The 19,899-nt window shown below is 34.1% G+C and overlaps 1 protein-coding gene across 50 annotated transcripts in view; it reads left to right on the forward strand.

Moving 5' to 3' along the window:
- The window catches only part of RIMS2 (regulating synaptic membrane exocytosis 2), a 447,420-nt gene that overhangs the window by 226,782 nt on the left and 200,739 nt on the right, over window positions 1-19,899 (forward strand). For 38 of the 50 annotated variants that reach the window (XM_072924904.1, XM_072924905.1, XM_072924870.1 and 35 more), the window contains 6 exons: window positions 8,933-9,141; window positions 10,501-10,620; window positions 12,449-12,548; window positions 13,287-13,410; window positions 18,090-18,136; window positions 19,272-19,384. In XM_072924904.1, the coding sequence (XP_072781005.1) occupies window positions 8,933-9,141; window positions 10,501-10,620; window positions 12,449-12,548; window positions 13,287-13,410; window positions 18,090-18,136; window positions 19,272-19,384 (713 nt within the window). Of the gene's footprint in view, window positions 1-8,747; window positions 8,816-8,932; window positions 9,142-10,500; window positions 10,621-12,448; window positions 12,549-13,286; window positions 13,411-18,089; window positions 18,137-19,271; window positions 19,385-19,899 lie in introns of all 50 variants that reach the window. The other 12 variants (XM_072924886.1, XM_072924887.1, XM_072924890.1 and 9 more) reach the window with 1 other exon arrangement.

Consider the following 19,899-nt stretch of genomic DNA (forward strand, 5'->3'; position numbering starts at 1 on the left):
AAGAAAATAAATCAGTTTAACTTCTGAATGATGATTTACTATTGAAATCCTAGTTGTTCAAATATGTAATACAGAGGATTTTTTTAAAGGTTTTTTTTATTTCTATTCTGAAATATGCATTTCCTCATCAGTGATCAAGACATTTAGAGTGAATTTAGAGTCTTCTTCTGTACCCACTGAGAGTTTGTAAGAAATTATTGGTCATACTATGCTTAAAAACATGAACTGGACTTTTTCTACTTTACTCCTTCCCTTCAGCTGTCCTTGTAGGATAACAGCCATGTCCAAGGGTAAAAGTAAAAATGTATTTTCATCCCAAACAAAATCTAAAAAACTGAACAGAAAAAGGCAGCAAGTATATGAAACTTAGATACTGTTTAATCTCAAAAACGTAAAAGTTTTTATATTTTATATTTTTAATTTGTAATTATTGTTATTGATGATGAATTTTTCTATCAGATAAACAGAATTATATATATAATTTTTATATTGCTTATCTTTTACTAAAAATCATAAAATGAGTAGTTCTTAATATCACTTCTTGGTAGCAAGTTGTCAGTAATCTTGACTGGAAGTAGTGGAGAGAAAGGAAAAAGATGTGATCAATGAAACAGCTGGGTGATCCTCAGTCATGGTATATGTGTGGCTGCTGGGCTCATGATGGAAATTGATTCCAGATAATGATGTGCCTATGAAAGGATCCATCTCTACATTAATGATGTCTCCTTTCATTAGGATTAGCTCTACATGACATTGGGCATAAAAGATAGGAAATTGTTATGAATAAATGTTTCTTTAAATCTGAGCTAAGAAGACTTTCCTTCCTGACGTGTTCACTATTTCAGCTTTACTTATGGTTGATAGTTCCCTGGATGAAATTAGTACAGCTCTGTCATGAGTACAACTGGCATGTTAAGTCCATGTCCTTATTTTTGAATTTGATATTGTGCCTCATGAAGAATCCATTCCTGTCCTTCTTGGTCTCCTGTTGTCTTCATTTTGCAAATTTGAAGCTTACTTATTAATTAAGATATACTGATTCAAATGTATGGGGTTATCAGTTGCTTGGGGTTATTTTCTGTAATAATTAGTGTTGGCATCAAAGCAGTAAAGATTGAAAGTAAATAAGCACACAATATAAGGGAGGTTTTTTGTTTTTCTTTGTTGGTTTCTTTTTTCTTTTGTTAATAAGTATTAGAAGGAACTATGCATATAGAAAACATTATTATAGGCTCCCTGTAAACATATGTCCATTACTAAAAGGAGTGAAATGCACCTGGTTATACACTGCCTCTCAAAGGTAGAGAGCTTATTTCTAGCCAAATAGAAACAGGATCACATTTAGGATTCAGTTCATGTGCCTTAAATCCTATGACTCTGAGACTTGGAGATGCCAGGCAGCCTTGTTGCAGATAATCTGACAGTAATTTTGGCACAGTCACAACTTCAGGATGTAGAAAGAGTGTATATCTGTGGAAAGCTGAGTATAAGGTAAGCCAGGACAAAGTGAACTGCATAAGCAAATATGTCTACTAATGCTAAATAGAGTTTTCCTGAAGCTACTTATTTCTTCAGTTTAACCTAGCCTTCTTCAGTGAGTGTATATAAAATGGTAATGAAAAGTCTAATGGAAATAGGTCCTGAGAGCACATGAAACCCAAACCTGTTTCCTAAACTTTGCAGCTATTTCTCACAAATTTTCATAGTGCTCCAATTATGAACTGTCTTCACTTCCAGGGGGCTGTAAGGCTTGTTTCCAACTGGCTTGTCAGGTTTTACTGTTGCCTTCCTGTTGGCAACAAAACAGTTGAGTTTGCCTGGACTGGTTTCAAAGTTTGAGGACAGAATTTCTTGTGTGTGTGTGGTTGGTTCCCAGTTGTGCAGCAACTCCAACACATCACAGAACCATTGGAGTCTGTGCTTCCTTAGCAGTTTTCAGGATGGCTCATTTTTCTGAATCAGGATTTCAGTGATTCAAGAAATACAGGGTTTTTCCTTATCTTCTAGACACTAAATAATTCCTCTGTGCATTATATCCAAGAACTTGTTAACTTTCAGCAGGATAGTCTCTGAAAAAGGTGCTAGGAACATCTAAATGGGCTATCTGGTTTTAGTTGGTGGGAACATTTTCACAGTATTATACAACACTAAGATGCTGAAACAAGGGCCAGATATGAGATTCTTTAATAGGATTATTCTCCCCTGCATTGCTTCCTCTTTATATGAGTCCTTCATTCAGGTGTAGGCAAGCTGCTATTACTGATAATGGTTCCAGGCCTGAGGTGGTGAAGAACTTGTGATCAAGCTGTCAGTTGCAACCCTAAGGTGCAACTGGTTATAACACACAATCAGGGAAGATGTGTGAGGTCAGCCCAAGAATACATATGTGGTCTTTACGGATGTGAATAGGGAAGAAAAAGGAAAAGATGTATTTTAATAATAATAATAAAAGAGTAATAAATTGCTTTTGATTACTTATCGCTGGGCATGATCCAAAAATATTGTCTTGTTGAAACTTTTCAATGTGTGTTTTCCTTTGCATTCTGCCTAAAGAACTTCCTTTTTTCAGGTACAGGCTCTAAATGACACTAGGAAGAAGAGAAAAGGTGAAAATGCAACCAGTAGGGTCAAATGCATAATTTGAAATAAGCATCTTCCTAAGATAAAATCTTAAAGATAATCAAGCAAAAGAGAAACCCATAGGATATTATACTTAATTAGTTCTAGTTTTCCCCGATCTTATTAAAGTAGCAGGGAACATGTAACACAGGTGTGCACACCTGAAGAGTTTGAATCCTCATAAGGAAACAAACTGGCAATAGTAGCCTGGGACAACAGTATAAAATGTCTGGCTGTCTCCCATATCTAAGCTGTACCTGTCCACTCTTGTTGATTAAGTCTGTGTACTGAATCGTATGATAGAGGTCATGGTGTGGCATATAGGGTCACACTTCAGGTGTCATATGAGAGACATAATTGTAAGTATAGAAGGTCATCCAGCTTGTGTACTGAGCTGTGACCAAGTTGATATGTTTTCTTTCAATTTATTCCAAGGAAAGATATTTACCAAGATATGTTTGACTAACAGGCTGAGCATAATTTTGTTTCAGAAAATGTAATTTTGAAGAAAGTATTTTCTGCAATTTAAATCCTTCCAGCAAAACATAATTTAAAAAAATACTTCCAGTAAATATTCTTCTATTAATAGCGATCCTAAGTCTCAGTTTCAAGAGAACCAGAATTAAATAGACATGCTGAAACCCTTTCACCTTTATATTAGGTAAGCCTTTACATCAAGGGTAAAATGTTTTCTGTTGAGCAGTTCTTGCAGTAGTTGAAAGCAAGACTACATAGTTTTTGAGGGTAAACCAGGGTCTTCAAGTAAAATCTTTTAGTAAGATTTTCCCCTGAACAGTATCCCTTAAAAGAAAATAAAACAAATAAAAGAAATTCAGGATATTACTAAGTTCTCAGTGACTAGCCCATGATGTCCAGAGACATTTCTTTGATAGTGCATCTCTATTCAGTACTTGTATGCTGTCATTGTCATCATTCTTGCCACATGGGTATGCACTGTTACCTGCTCCCACCTCCCCCAGTCTTTTATCTCACCTGCCTTGTGGAATGCAGTACTCTGCTATTCACTAATGGAGATTTATACATTTTTATCCTAATTGCTGCATTTATCTGTATTTCACTTATTAAAAGTCAAAATATATTTCATATTCTTTACATAAAGAACAGCTTCTCCTTTTTTTGCTTTGGTATGACCAGATATTTCAGACATTGTTCTAATCTGTTCCATGTTGAAAGTTGACAAATCCAGAGAAATAATAGTTCCCAAGAAGAAATGTTGAAATGCATAGTAGGAATTTTCAAAGCCTGCTGCAAGCCCTGCAGGAATGTTCTTCTTTTTCTAATCAGTGCTCAAACTTCATCAGTGACTATGTTGGAAAATCTGTGCTTTACAGTCAGCTGTGTGACAGGCAGCTTTACATTTGCTCCTGCACCAAAAGCTAGAATGTCCCTGAAATGTCCAGAGCTGACAAAGCAATTGTTTAAGCACTCATATAATCACCTCCAGGCAATTTTAGCTGTGTAGCTCCTCTTTGGAGTCACCCACTGTGTGACAGTCTGGATAGATAGCAAACACAGAAAGTAACCTGCTTAAACAGAAGTTCTTAATAGCTGTAATTCACTTTTTACTTCACTCCAGAGACTTTCTGGTACAGGGCTGCACTGGTAGCTGTGCAGTTAGGAGAAGGATATAGACACATGGGATGTGTTCATAATGTGTACATTATGCTGAAAATTAGCTTGGAGGGGGAAAATATTTAATTGCAAGGTTAAATCATTTGCAGTTTTGAGTAATGACATGTATATTCCATTACTGGCTCAAGTCAGAAGTATGTGTTCAATATACACCATGTAGTGAGGTAGTCTCCTAAGCCTAAAGAATTTAAAGTGATATGACCTGTCCTTTTTGGCAATGAGATTTGAATTTGAGAACAAGTTTTGGTTTATTTGGTTCAAAGCAAGATTATGTTATTAGTTTACTAAGGGAAACAGTTGACAGTATAGAGAGGTTTTGCTTTAGGTAGAAAGGGCCTGGGTCGGGCTTATATCCTATGTGAAGATTTTGGGCACTTTAGAGCATCCAAATAACTCTGTATGAGTAGAAAAGTTAATTACACAGAGTGCTTTATGGTGTGTGCCTATTTGGAAGATAAATGATTTTGGACTTTACCATGAACTTAAACAGCATTCAAAAAAGAGTAGACGGACACCTTGTATGTTAGATACAAATTCCATAATGCTTCTAAAAAATACCCAATTATTGTATTTCCATGCGAGAAAGCCATTATAGGAAACGAAAAACTACATCATCAAACATTAAAATACAAGCGAAAAGAAAGTGACCAAAATTATTTTAAAATATACTCTAACATTCAAAGTTTCCATTTCTACAGGAAGGTCCCATTGCTGGGGGTTCCTGAACGTAGAAAAAAAAAAAAAGTTTTCCTCTGCCTTTTTGGTTTTGTCTAGAGAAAATAAGAAAAGCACACTGAACACCAGTAAGGTTATAAAGTAAGGTTACAGTAAGGTTACAAAGGCTTCAGCTTAACCCCGTTTCTAGAGAAGGGCAAGGTTACTGACGTGGTTCTTCTCCCAGCCTGATTAGTCTTTGGAAGCTTTCCATATACACATAGAACCCACTGACATTAATAAGAGCAGACCTCACATATGTCCTTTCCTATATCCAGCTGCACTCCTTAACTTAAAAGGCATCTGAATATTGTTATAATGACATAAAATAGGATTGTATCTTCCTTAGTAATATATTAGATCCTTTTCCCATGAATCATGATTTTGAAATTATATCCTTTGTAATTTATCAACGAAGTGACATTTTTTCCCTGTGCAATTTCTGCTTCATACCCTAAATATATATTCTCAATAATAAAATATTTTCTATATTGGATGACTAATTTTTAAGAGAGGAACAAGTGCATTTTCTGGTAGTCAGAGTTACAACTATGATGTCTATGTTACAAAAGATTATGGTTTAACTTTTATTTTATTTCTTTTTTTGTTTGTTTGTTTGTTTTTTACTTATAATTTTTTCTTGTAGGCAAAGACTTATGTGCTTTACATATGTTGCTTTTAATTTTACAAGATTTCAATAATCACTTACCTAGTCAAGATTTTAATATTTCTAGAACTTCCACTGAAAAACTGATGCCCAGTGACTTTAGCAAGCTATTAATTTTATTTCAAAAAGTTGTACATATACTACAGGGCTTCCAGATAATCATCCTTTTATTAACTTGCATAGTATTTATGCCTGTCACTTAGATCAATTAACACAGTATTAAGGGAAAAATCTATAAGATCTGCAATAGCTTTACAACTTCTAATTTATATGATAATTTTTGGAAACATATGACTACGTATTTTACACAGGTGAAACCAAACCGGTGTTTTGATGGAGTTGTTGATTATTCTAGTTTAATTTTCATTTTTATAAATGCCAATTATTTAATATTTACTGTGAGACACAACTACAATAAAAAAAGCCTTCTACATCTTGTTTGAAAGAAGGGAAAATGGTTGAGCAAGAAGAGGGAGTACTTTTGTTAAGTAACAGGCTCAATTTTGTAGGTGTTCCTCTCTGCAGCTTTAGTTCCAGGGCTTATCATTTGATGAAGAGTAACTGTTTTTGCAAAATGACTGAATCTCATGTTGGACACATACAGTTTGTGGATGCACCATACAGTAATAAATGGGTAAGAGGACTTGGAGTAGAAGAAACTGGCTATACCAGCAAATGAGCCGGGGGACAATGCTTAAAGGCCCCAGGGAATTTGTAAACCAGGCAGAATGCAGGCTGGAACTCTTGCTATCTTCTGGATATCTCTGAATGTATATTTATGAGTAAGGGCTAGATCTTCATGAGCTCACTGATGTTCACTCAGTACCCCTTGAAGCAATGTCTGGAGGCAAAAGTACCACTGGAAGTTCCATTGCAGAAGTAGCGTTAGCAAAATGTTACTAGCTTTCAGAAGAGTATTTCTTCCCCCTTTGGCAGGATAGCCAAACTTTTATCTGTAATACAGGCTAGATGTTAACATTCATTAATTGATTTACAGCCTATTTATTATTTAGAAAATGAGAATTAATTGAGGGCTCAAAATAATTTTCTGAAGTTACTTTATCACTGTTTTTATGAAAGAAAAGGCTATTTAATATGCTACAAGATTTCTGCAATGTACATGTAAGGGACTAAGTTCAAAGTGTCTTTTTGAAAACAAAGCTTTTTTTTATTTTTAATATTTCCTTCTTTAAAATGAAAATGAGACTTGATTTTTTTTTCTATACAGCATATGCAAGTCTCTATTTTAGGAGGAAACAAGTGAAAAAAACGTATTTCTCATTGTACATATAAAATATACTAGGTTGGATGCGGGAGTGTGTTTTTTATTCTTTCAGTGTAATTTCACACCCCTTCCCCCCCCATCTCACTCCTAACCCCCTTTTCTTCAAGATGTGAATCCTCCCTTTCCCTGCCTCTTTCCCTGCCTCTTTTCCCCAGAACAGTCCCTGTCTATTTAGTGAGGTTCAACACCCTATTGGTTACCTTGTGTTACTCCACTCCCCTGTTTCCCCTGATAAGTTTATAATATGTTAGTCCTGCCCCAAACTCCTCCCCTGTTATTCCCCTATTGGTTGCTCTTCCTATACCCCTCCTCATAAGTTCTTGTATAAAACATCTGTCCGCCCGCCCCAAGGGGTCTTGGGGCGCGCGAAATAAACCGAACCTGTTCACCCCAAGTCCCGTGCTGCCTCCATCTGTCCCCGCGCCGACAACTGGGACCGCAGAGCTTCACAGGGGGATCGGCCGCCCCCTCCTCTTCCCTCACCGCCCAGCACACCCACACCACGGGTGTCGTGGTGAAAGGGGACCGCGACGCAACAGTTGGACTTGATTTCAAAGGACTTTTCCAACCTAGTTAATCCTGTGATACCTCTCCAAGGAGAATGCTTTACTTTACTAAAGTGTCTATTAGTTCTTTGTAGTTTTATGGGGCTGTATCGTCACATCCTTTCTGTAAAGCTCTCTATACAAGTGTTAAGACAGTGCTAAGACTTGTTAGTTACATTTCACCATCCTACTGATATAGTTCCAGAGGAATAGGCTGAGCAATGTTGAAGCAGGATCTGAAGAAACAGAAATAGAAAAATGTTTTTTGAGGTCTGTATTAAGGAACTCTGAACTACTTTGCTTTAGTTTGGTCAAATTTGATAGAAAATGAAACATTTGTTTCCTGCAAATAGTAATATAAAAATATTATGCAGCATTCAGTAGCAAAATATATTTCCTGTAACATGTAGAAACAATGGTGAGGGGAAAAAAGAGAGAGACATAATAGTGCAGAATGTGTGGGCATAATTGACAGTTTAAAGTACCTGCATAAAAGAGAATGTTTTATTGAAATACATGAGTCATTCCCTAATTCTTTGGACAGCAGCATTAATTTAGATCTCTTCCTAAACTGTTTTTCAGTTCTTTCTTTCTATTGTGTGTCTGCCATGGAGGTTAAATTCTGACTCTGAAATATTTATGTTTTGTCAAAAACCTAAACAATCCCATTAGTGAGGTACCTACACTACTAGAATTCATCCTTCTATTTAATCAGTAGACAAAGCAAAGTTAATATGCTTTTTATTCTCAATATAGTTTCTAGATTTTTTTTCATTTAACTTTCCTTAACATCATCTATTGCAAAGTGAATACAGTGTGTCATTCTTTTAAGTATTTTATTGATGTGATTAGAATAAATATTGATTTGTGTTAGAAAAGCAAAGAAATAAGTTCCTTAAGACATTCTGTATTCAAATGTTTTCCCTTCTGGATATTCTATTAGAAATACAATTTGCCTTTTCATTTAATTTACTGTAAATAATTTTATAGGGACAGTTAATAAATCTGGCACAATGATGCTTTGCTCTGTACATAATTTTATGCACGCATAGACACACACAAATGTATCTCCTTCCTCACTGTTTTTTATATTCCATGTACTCTGTTGTTGGAGCCTTAACTTTTTCTTGGAAGCCCTTTGCAAGTCCTGCTGCAGAGGTGATGAATCAGATAATCAGAAGTCTTTACAATTTTACTGTATCTTTGTTTGTCCTTTCTTTCACCCTTCCTTTACTGCACTATCTTGTCTGTCTGATTCTCGCAGGAGACATGGATTACAACTGGTTGGACCATACGTCTTGGCATAGCAGTGAGGCATCCCCAATGTCTTTGGTGAGACATGTGGAGCCTTACCATTTAGTTTCTTTTATCATTTTACATTTCCTTGGTTTTATTTACACCTTTGCATGTTTTCTTTTTTTGTATCCTTTTTTTATCCCACACCTATAGGGGACAGTCAAAGGGGAAAAAGAAAAACTAGTGAGCAGGCAGTTTTGTCGGATTCTAACACCTTATCCGAGAGGCAAAAGAAAATGGTGTGCTTTGGTGGCCACTCTTTGGAAGAGGACTTGGAATGGTCTGAGCCTCAGATAAAAGACTCTGGGGTAGATACGTGTAGTAGCACAACTCTAAACGAAGAACATAGCCATAGTGAGAAGGTACTGAGATTATGGAGCCTGCATTTTAATCTGCTCATTTGGTCTTTGTTTGCTCTCTGTCACTCATTAAAATAGTGCATAAAATGAAAGCTAGGGTGTTTTTAGAGATAATATAGCATTTATTTCTTAAGGTGCAGAAAAGAAAAACAAATGAAAAGTCTTTGCATGCTTGTGGCTTTTACTGTTTGGCAGCCTAAGAAAAAAACATTGAGAGGCATAAAGGAATGTTGTTCTTATGGTTGCAAATTAGCATACCTTGATATTACCTTAAAGAACAAAGTAATTAACAATAAGGATTCTACCAATTGGCTTACTATTTGATTTACTATTTCCAAACTCCTGGGGCTGAAATTAAATTAATAGTTTAAACCCCAGGTGAAAAAGGGAGAAAATTGGGTCTCTCTGCACAGAAAAGTTGTTTTTCTTTTTTCCCTTTCACTGTCATGGTTGTTCATTTGTTTTGTTGCCATGTAATTTTTGTGCAGTACTGTGCAGAATTAAAGGCTTTGCCATCTGCTTTGATATTTTTTATTTTTGCTTTCTGTTTGGTAGAGATTATGATAAATCTTTTTAGAGTTATTAGTTGTAATGGGAGCAGATTTATCTGTGCCTGCTAATTTTGCATGAAATAGAGCATGAAATAATATTTTTATCTGAGAAAGTATGATGATTACACAAAAGAAAATCTTAACAATTCATTAATTAGGCCAATAGACAAGTATAACAGTGCCCGTGTATAGCAATGGAATAATAATGCTCACTGTAACTATGCTTCATGTGTGAATTAATTATTCCAAGAAAGAAACAGAATATTAAAATGAAGTAATGAAGTAACCTTTTAACAGTATTTTTTAATTTGAAACTCTACCTCTGAGAGAAAATAAAACAATAAAAATATTTGTTAGTCTTGGATAAAAATTGAAATGCTTCAAGTAGTGGGAAAATAAGACATTTCTTGTATCAAACTTTCAGTTTGAGGCAAACTTCTTTTCCACTATTATTCTTATACTAGACTTTTAGCAATGTTTTTCTCAGTACTCGGGTGTGAATTTCATTGTGTATGGATAACTATGTGTAGTTGTCTATATCTGTCAAATCAAGATTGAAAGATCATTCTAGATGTTTACAAATTGGATTTAGTAAAATAGATAATGTTATTAAATATTAGACATCCATTTTGATGAATATGTTCAAATAAATAGTTTCCAGCAGTTTTCTGTCATTTTTTTATATTAAATTTTAGTGTAATCATAATACTTTCATAGCATTTTTAAAATATATCAGCAAATGAAAAGTATTAGTGAAATATTTTTCATTAAAATGCTATTCACTGTATTTTCCATTAATACCATATGATAGCATCCAGTAACTTGGCAACCATCCAAAGATGGAGATCGTCTCATTGGTCGGATTTTGTTAAATAAGCGACTAAAAGATGGAAGTGTGCCTAGAGATTCAGGAGCAATGCTTGGATTGAAGGTTGGTGATGAACAATTTTGAAACTAACAACTCTCTCAGTTAAACTAGCTACTTTTATAATTAATTTAGTATTCTCATACTATATAGCGTATTCATACCAATATTGATAATGCCTTATCATTCTCAAAATTACAATATAGACATTTGTATTCGTTTACCTAGAGTAATTTTGCAAAATAAAAAATTGTGTTTTTCTGAAAGACTAGACATTTTCAGACATTTTCAGAAGTTTTCTGAGGATGTCTTCTTAGCAAAGTACGGAGTGCACCCTTGCTAGGTAAGCCAAGTCCTGTCTATGTTCTTCAGTACGGAGCATTGCATCATGGTGTAACTTCTATTTCCAAGAAAGAGAAGAAAAGTGAAAAAAAAGTTATCTCCCTTGAAGACCTGTGGAACATCTGTCAGTTAATGACATTTTAATCCAGATCAGAGTATGCCAATGGAACTTCCTCTGTTTGAATTTTCTTCTCCTCTGATTGTTTGATTTGCCACATTTTAAAAACACAAAATATAAAATTTTTTAATATTATTGGTTTATCACAAAATGTAATTTTTTTTATATGTTAACCTCTTTTTCATGATGCAATGCTCTTTAAATACATTATGAATTATTTGTAGCTCATATATCAATCTCAATTTTGTGTGATATTATTATTTGCAGTCACAGAAATTCTATAACAAGAATGAGAACAAGCTATAAACAGTGAAAGAAACAAACATGTGTTTATTTTGATTCCATATCTTTGCTGTGAGAAATTATTAAGAAGTTTAAACTTTCTGTTCTCTATTTAACATGACTCTTCACCTCAGGTATACAGATTACGTTATTGTCACACCCTATGAGTAAGGATTAAATCAGTGTAGTTAAGTTATGTATTACATATACTAACATGCTTTGGAAAGATTTCAAATTTTTATTTAATTAATAAATAATTTTATTTGAAGTCAGCGGAGAAGCCAGTTGAACATCATGTTTTATATGTTTATTTTTGTCTAATTGCCAGAAAATGCAAGAGAAAATATTAACAGCACCATTAGGAAACACTTTTTGTTTAAACATCTATGTTAAAATTTCTAAAATCTCATATTATGAAGATGCACTCTCCAGTGAGATTGATTAATAGTTCAGATTCAAGAGTAACTACTTTTTAATTGCAATAGGTATCTGGAAAGATTGATTTCCAATAGTTATCCCTGACCTGAATTTTCAGGTATTTACATATTGAAAGTAAACTAAACTGGATTTAATATTACAAATTTTAAATCCCAGTATGAAGACCATTAAGAAACTTCAAGAATTTGAAAATTATTCAGTTATTACTGATTCTGACATGTAAGTCTGATTCTAAAATAAATATTAAGGTCAAACTTGTTGAAGTTCCCAGTAGAGAAATTTTTAGTGTGACAAGCGTTTTCATCTGACTTGCCAAGCCAAAGGGAATGTCATTGCTTAGTGTGAACATTCTGAGTTCTGTTACATTAATAAATCTTTTTCTATTTGAAAAAACAGTGAAGTGAGAAATCTAATGATCAATAACTTACGTTGTTTTGGGTGGTAATTTATAACATAATGAGATATTATGCAGGTATTTGCTAAAATTTAAAAGCTTTGGGATTCTCTTTTTTCATTGCTTTTCAATTGTACAAATTGCCAGAAAAGCTACAGAAATAACCCATCATAGCCAAAGTTCTGTGATGTTTTTTTCAAGTGTATATGTGTTACTACATAAAATCCAAGGAAAAAACTAAATTCTTATTTCTATTGCCAGAACATTTAAATAATTTAAAGTAATTTTCATAATGTGAAAATACTTCCTATTTGAAACAGGTAGTAGGAGGAAAGATGACTGAATCAGGTCGACTCTGTGCATTTATCACCAAAGTTAAAAAAGGAAGCTTAGCTGATACAGTGGGGCATCTTAGACCAGGTATGTATCTACTATAGATCTATGCTGCTGAGTTTCTTTTCTGAAGGTGATAAAAAGTGAGCAAGTTTAATTATATGCAAACTTATATTAAATAAATGTGATTAAATACTACAGAATTCAACCTGACGCTGTTACTAGGTGGTTGCTTTTGTGAAATATACGTTCTCATGTTCAAAAATATTTTAACATTTTTGCTCATTTTTATACTCAAAATAATATTCTATTGGTGTCCCCCTCCAGTCATTTTGTGGTGTATATTTTGTTTAGAGCAAACCAAGCTATGACAAAGGTTTGAACAGAACTATCTTGGCTAGGAAGCTGCTTCTGTTCCAACATGCAAACCATGGATTGCTACACTGGAGCACTCTCAAGAAATATTAACTATTAACCTAGCAACTATGTGAACCAAGTTTATGAGATGTGATGTTTTAGTTATGAATTTTCTAAAGAGCATGTTAGGATTTCTGTAAGCTGCAGCTGCCAAAGCAAGTAAGAGCAGCACCTAACTCAGTAAGGCTGCTACTGATTGTATTATTGTTTCATAGAACTTTACATGTTTGAAGCTGTGCTGCAGAAAACCTGCAAAATCTGAGGATTTTCCTGCATGAAAACCTCCAAAGTTGTTCTATAACACAGGTTACACAATCCAAAAAACTGACAATATAATGGCTTAAATTGTTATTTTAAGTGCTGTCCACAGCAAACTTCCTAAGCAGGGTGTTATTACTTTACTTACAGGTGATGAAGTATTAGAATGGAATGGAAGGATATTACAAGGAGCCACCTTTGAGGAGGTGTATAATATCATTTTAGAATCCAAACCTGAGCCACAAGTAGAGCTTGTAGTTTCAAGACCAATAGGGTAAGTAATTTCATGTATTTTTATAATACATATGATAAAATTGTTCACTTTTAGGATGGAGTATATAAAAAATTAATTAACATTGTAAACAGAAAAATCTAATGCAAAATTCTGTAAACCAAAAGTGTAGCTAGAATGATAGATCCTGCCAGTGAGTAAAAAGAGCTGGTGTGAAATCCTGTGTTGTCAGAGTCTCACCTATTATCTGCTATTATGGTTAAAAATAGGTTCCCTACTCTGGCTTTTCAGTTGGTGAGCCAGCCTATATTGGCTCTGAAACTGTGGTTATACTCGTTGTTGTAATTCTTGACTGTTGATTTTTATTTCTCCATTACTATTTTTTATAACACGTACATAAAATTTTGAGATCATGTTTGGTCTATGAACAGATGATGAACTCTGTTTTTTGAGAGTCTGCAATGAAGAATTTTCTGTGAAAGATAGTATGCGAATGAAAAAAATCAATATGCTTTGGAAAGTCTCAAATCCACATTGACATCACCTTCATCTATAGAACTATTAAATTATCACTTATGTTATGTAATACAGAACACATCTGAATGAATATTTAGAATTGTATGGGACTTTTTCTTTGGTGCTGTTCATTGCCCATTTTTATTAACCTTCAAACCTACCTCTTAGAGTCTAAACTTCATTTTTTCTTGCATAGCAGTAGTTACTTTGTTGTATTGGGCTGTGAGTACTTCCCCTTCTTCAACTGTTCTTTTTATTCAAAGTTCCTACACCCTAAAGGAATATGCATCGTGTTTTTAATTCTCCACTGGAAATTCCATATGTGGTCACATCAGGGTTGTGAAGAGGGAAATTATTATCACTGATTTTGAAGATATTTACAGTTATTAAGAATTTTCTGTCTTTCCCCCAGAATTTTTGGTGATATGCAGGACACAACTGGACAGGGTGATAGGTAATATCATCTGGACTCCCTTTTCCATTTTAGTTTGGACCAGATGATCATTCAAGATCACTTGCAACCTGGACTGTTTGAGGACTCTGTTATTATATTTTAATAAATATATGTGTCTCTTTATTTTGTATAAAATGCACAGTAACTTAATATAAGAAAACATGACTAAAAATTAAGGAGTACTAAAAACTATAGAAATATGTAATCTGAGAACGGCATTCCAGTGAGGACAACTTTTACAGTTTCAGCTATAACAGGAACTTACTGTGTTGGACACATCGGGAACTTAAGGTGTAGGAACTTAATTTGGTAAGATAATTCTAAACAAACTTGACAATAACAAAAAAACAGCTTTAGCTTGTCAGTGAGATGAAAGGTTATCTCCTGCATATGTATGAAATTGGAACCCCCTTAAGGTAACGACTGTATCATCTGACACTTCTTTAAAAGCCTTTGCATAGCTTGGGAGGTGTGGGTATAATAGTAATGCTAAGGGACAGACTATGTTACTTGTCTCAGAAAAGGAGGTGTCAAATCAATTTCATACACAAATATTCCATAGTGTCTCTCAAATAGAAGTTTATAGCAAAAATTTCAATGAACAACTCACATCTTGAAAATACCCATTTTAAAAAATCTTCCTGCATTTTTTTAATTGTGTAAAATCTCCTGTATTATTTCTTGTGCTTTTGTATTTGTTGTCTCTTGTAGAGCTTCCTTATCATCATGGCCTCCATTATGTTGCTGTCACATGAGCAGCTAATCTATAATTCCTTAAACCAAGTGGTGTGGGCTCTCAAGATGCCTTTCTCTGCATTAACCACTTGCCTCATGGTCTGAAGAACTGAGCTAGATCAGTGATAAAAGAGTTCTTCAGTGTATTTGATTCCCAGTGTCAGTTGCAGCACATGTAAAAGAGTACCAGTGATGAATACTTCCTACAAAGTAGTCGGTTTTAGATTTTGGTTAGGTATGTGTAGCTCTTTGGAGTTTGATATTAAGAGCATAATGTCAGAAATGTTTTTCATGAGGTTAGAGCTGATGAACTGGAAAGACTATTACTTTTTTCAGTTTAGAAGATTTCAGTTCATTATCAAATGGACAGTAAAAATTATTAGCCTATGCTTGTCAAAGGAACCATAACTTCATAGGATTATATTCTTCTCTGGGAAATAAAGTTTCAGTGTATGTACAATATTTAAAAGTTCTTATTTCCTAGATATCAGAAGTGACATTTATTTTATTAGAATTATTGATGCCCAGTTGAAGGATTTTGCATATGCATTGAGATAAATCTTATTATTTATAAGAAGAATTTCTTGATGGTTTTGTGGAAACACTTTAAATAGTGAAAGAAATTTTCAGTTACCAGCAATAAACTGAGCTGAGAACTGTTTTATATCCTGATATATTAGTTTTAGTTATTAGTTTAGTTATTAGTTTTTCTTTATTATGGGCTGAGAACTATGAAAAGGGAAGATGACAAACTAAGCTGACAAGGCAGATAAAGTTGAAAGCCATTCTGAAAAAATGCCACCAAACAAAACTTGCCAGTTTGTCATGCAATTTACCAAACTTTTCATCTTAAAATAAAAATTGATGGCCAAGTTGCTAGTCAGTGTGAGCTGGCTATCCCTTATATAAAAGAACTTACCTATTTTCTGCCTTCTAATTCTCAGGAACAGTTACTTAAAATACATGTTATTTTCATGGTTTCTTCAGTTTTGAATTTGGAAGAAATAATGTTCTGTGTTTTAATAATTACTCTATACAACATGTGTCCAGTGGAACATAACTTAGCATGCAAAGTCTTTATATGAAACTAATTTTGCTTCTGCCCCATCTGTTTATCTCTGTGAGAGCTTCTTGTAAGAAAAGCCATTCACACTACCATGAAATACAAGGATATCTATGCTTTAGGAGCATAAATGATAATGTTCAAAGCTCTCAAGTTAATTTTTTCAGCTATCTATAGAAAACTCCTATTCACTCTGTTCAGAATGATTTATGCATATTATATATATCTGTTTTTTCAAGGTTTTCTTTTCAGGCTCATATAGTAGAAGAAATTTTTTTGTATTTATGAGTTAAGCTCAAGAGTGTAGTTCTGAGTCAATTACTAGGCAAGTATTGGACCCTGTTATAAATTCTCCTTATGTACAAAGTTAAATATTTGCTTCTTCAATAGTGCTTGTGATTTTCTCATGAGATTTGGGTACTAACAACAGAGATTTTTTTTTTCTTTTGTCTGTAGCAGCACTTAGAGCAGTTTTATGCTATCTGGTTTATTTCAATTATTGGATACTGTGCATCGACTCACTTGGAAAGATTCCTCAGTGTACTTAGTAAAGGTGTCTTTCTAGTAAGTCTTGAAAAATGTTTGGAAAAGATATACTAAAGATATTCTGGAAAAGCTTTCCTAAAAGAAATAGATAAGTTATTTATATATCATACTGTCTCCTTCATTGTTTGAAACAGTAGATATCCTGGAACTTTTTGAATTTCCCCTTCCTTGTGCACTTCTCTCCATTTCCCTCCTCATCAAGACTTAGAGCGGGAATAAGATGAAAAAGTTTATGGCCACTCAGCAGTTACACTGTGGCCAAAACAAACTTGAGGAAGATTAATTTGTTAGGAATTAATAAAATAAAAGTATAGTGGGAAATAGAACCAAAACTGAAGCCCCCTTACCTCTCTTCTTCTCAGGCTCAAATTCACTAATTTTTCTCTGTTTTTTCTGTCTCCCTCTCCGTCAAGGAGTCTGTGTCAGGGGGAAAGGGAGCTGCAGCCAGTCCTCCTCCTCTACCTTCTTCCCTAACCTTGGTGCAACAACATTTCTCTCATGGCTTTTTCTTATCATTTTCTCTCACAGCTGCTGCACAGCTGCTTTGTCCTTTAGTAAATATGTTATCACAGAGGCACCCAAGGAGCCAGCTGGGCTCAGCTCAGTGCAGCCCCGGCCTCTCCTCATCATGGCCACCCTTCAGGACTGGCTGTGGTCTTGGGGAAACCAACTGCACTGAAACATACAACAGGAGTGTAAATATTGGTTTTGCTGTGACTCAGAACTGAAGCTCTTCATCTTGCTTGGTTTTGCTCAAGTAGCTCTGAAATGGTTTATTAGCATATTGATAATTTTTATTAGCATACAGTAATGTTTGCCCCTCAGAGGAATAATATATTCCTTTGTTTGGGGGGGATGTGATTGAGTGCTTTAAAATTACATGGCTCTGCACAAAATTTAATACAGGTGTTGCAACTTGCCTTGATATGAAAGAATGAAATTTTACAGAATGAACTTATACATTTTTTTGGTTGTAGAAAAGGTAAGATTGATTAAATTTGTGGTTCAAGGACAGTAAAGAATGTACTGGGATAGCCATGATTGGCAGCTGAGTATGTTTCAGTGAGGGTCCAGTAAATTTAATGTATAATGTCGTCATAAATCTACTGCTCACAATTTTAGTCTACCATTAACTGTGAGATCGCTCTTTTATTTAATTAATTATTTTATTTGTGATTGTGCAGCCTGTCTGCTGCATCCACCAAATCTTTTCTGTAGGATTTATTTTGACAGTGAAATTATTTATACTGGATAACAGATAATCATCCTAGTGGCTGAAGACAGCCAGAAGACCATGCACCATTCCTGAGGCATTCCATGGTGGACTGGGAAGTGTTACAGTGTAACTGAAAGTTAAATATGCTTGCTAGATGAAGGATCAGCCTGTCTTAATTTTTCTGATTTCAGGGACATTCCCAGAATACCCGACAGCACACATGCACAGCTGGAGTCCAGTAAGTTTCAGTTGTGGGGTAGGAAAATCTTCTCTCGCTTTTATGTAAGCACAAATAGAATGAAAAATGTCCTCTGCAGTCAGTATAGGTCTTGTCTTTTTGTCTATATTTGTCTCAATATGTCATCTTACTGTATTATCTCTATCTACCTTTGTTTAATAATAAGCTATCAAAACTCAGTATATTGTGATTTAGGTTCGACATTGGTTGTAAGCTTAGATGAGTTTTGATTGAAGAAAGTAGAATTCTAACTAATATATAAGAACATTAATAGCAATTTTTAATATCCTGTTCTCTGCTTTGCATTTCAATTGCATCTTATAAACTAAAAATGGGAAAGAAATGGTCTTTGTTTACAGCCTGAGTAATAGCTACTTTGAACTCAGAATGCCCTTACTTTATTAGAGCCAGTCAGTGCTACTTAAATTTACTAAACCCATATTTCATGTAGGGAAGAATAACTTGTTGTTTGGCTTGGATCTGATAAGATGGATTTCAGCCTGGAGTTATTTTTTGTCATTGTTTTAGAACGCTATTATAATGGAAGCCATGAATAAATGAAATGGCATAAGCTTGATTACAATAATAAGAAAAACTCCTTTAATGACTTTTTGCTCATTGCCCAATTCTTAAAATTAATTTTATGTTTTTTGAGATGTGGATTGTCTTTTGTATTTATAAAAATGCTTCACTTTTTCTCTATGCTTTGTATGTCCTTTGACCACTTTCAGACCTTGTAGATTTCAAACAAAATGCACAAAAAGCATACTGCACATCTTGAAATTTTTGTAAAAATATAATAATTAGTCTGATTGTACAAGATAATAAGTCAGAAGACTGAATTCATTTGACCACGGTAAAGTGTTTATTTTTGGGCCTTCAACTTAATGACATAATTACAGTCAGAAATATCTGAATAATCTATATTCCATTCTATAAATAAAAGCTCCTGATTGCATCTGATCACGAAAAGATTGAGTATCATCAGTTGGTAATTTTAAATAGATTTTAAAAAGTGATATTTATCACAACTTTACTGCATGTTTGGTTATATTTCTACAAATTCTGTTTAAAGAATGTTGAAATATATGCATAGCTGCTACTATGTATAAAATATTTTTGTTTACAATTACAGGTTCTAGTTCATTTGAATCTCAAAAAATGGACCGACCTTCTATTTCAGTGACTTCTCCTATGAGTCCTGGCATGTTAAGGGATGTTCCACAGTTCTTGTCTGGACAACTTTCAGTATGTAAACATTTCCTTGATATTAATGTACTTTTTGCAGCATATACAACTCTTGTTGTGCTAGCTACCTCTAGCAGATATTGTTAACCTAGCTACATTTTTTGTTTAATGCTATACATCTCAGTCTAGGCAAGAATAGAATTTCATAATCATATTCCATTTTATTAGGTTTTGGAAATTTTATATGAGTTGAATTTGATATATACATGTATATTTATCTGGTAAGCTAGACTGGTAGAGTCAAATTTTTACAAAGGTCATATCATGGCCTCTGGTTATGTTTGTGCTGTTGAGTGTAAACATTTTTTCAACTGTCACATTTGCACATAGAGTTGGTAGATTTTATTAACTGTGTGCCTGGATGTTATGACTTCTTATTTCTTATGCACTAACTTTCATATATAATATCCCCAGATATCCTCTGATATTTTACCCATGTTGTATTCTTTGTACTGATGTTACTGAGTTTTGTTCTTCACTCTCACTGAGAAGAAAGTTCATTATGTGAATATTTT

This window comes from Taeniopygia guttata, chromosome 2 (assembly GCF_048771995.1).
Source record: "Taeniopygia guttata chromosome 2, bTaeGut7.mat, whole genome shotgun sequence".
Taxonomy (NCBI): Eukaryota; Metazoa; Chordata; class Aves; order Passeriformes; family Estrildidae; genus Taeniopygia; species Taeniopygia guttata.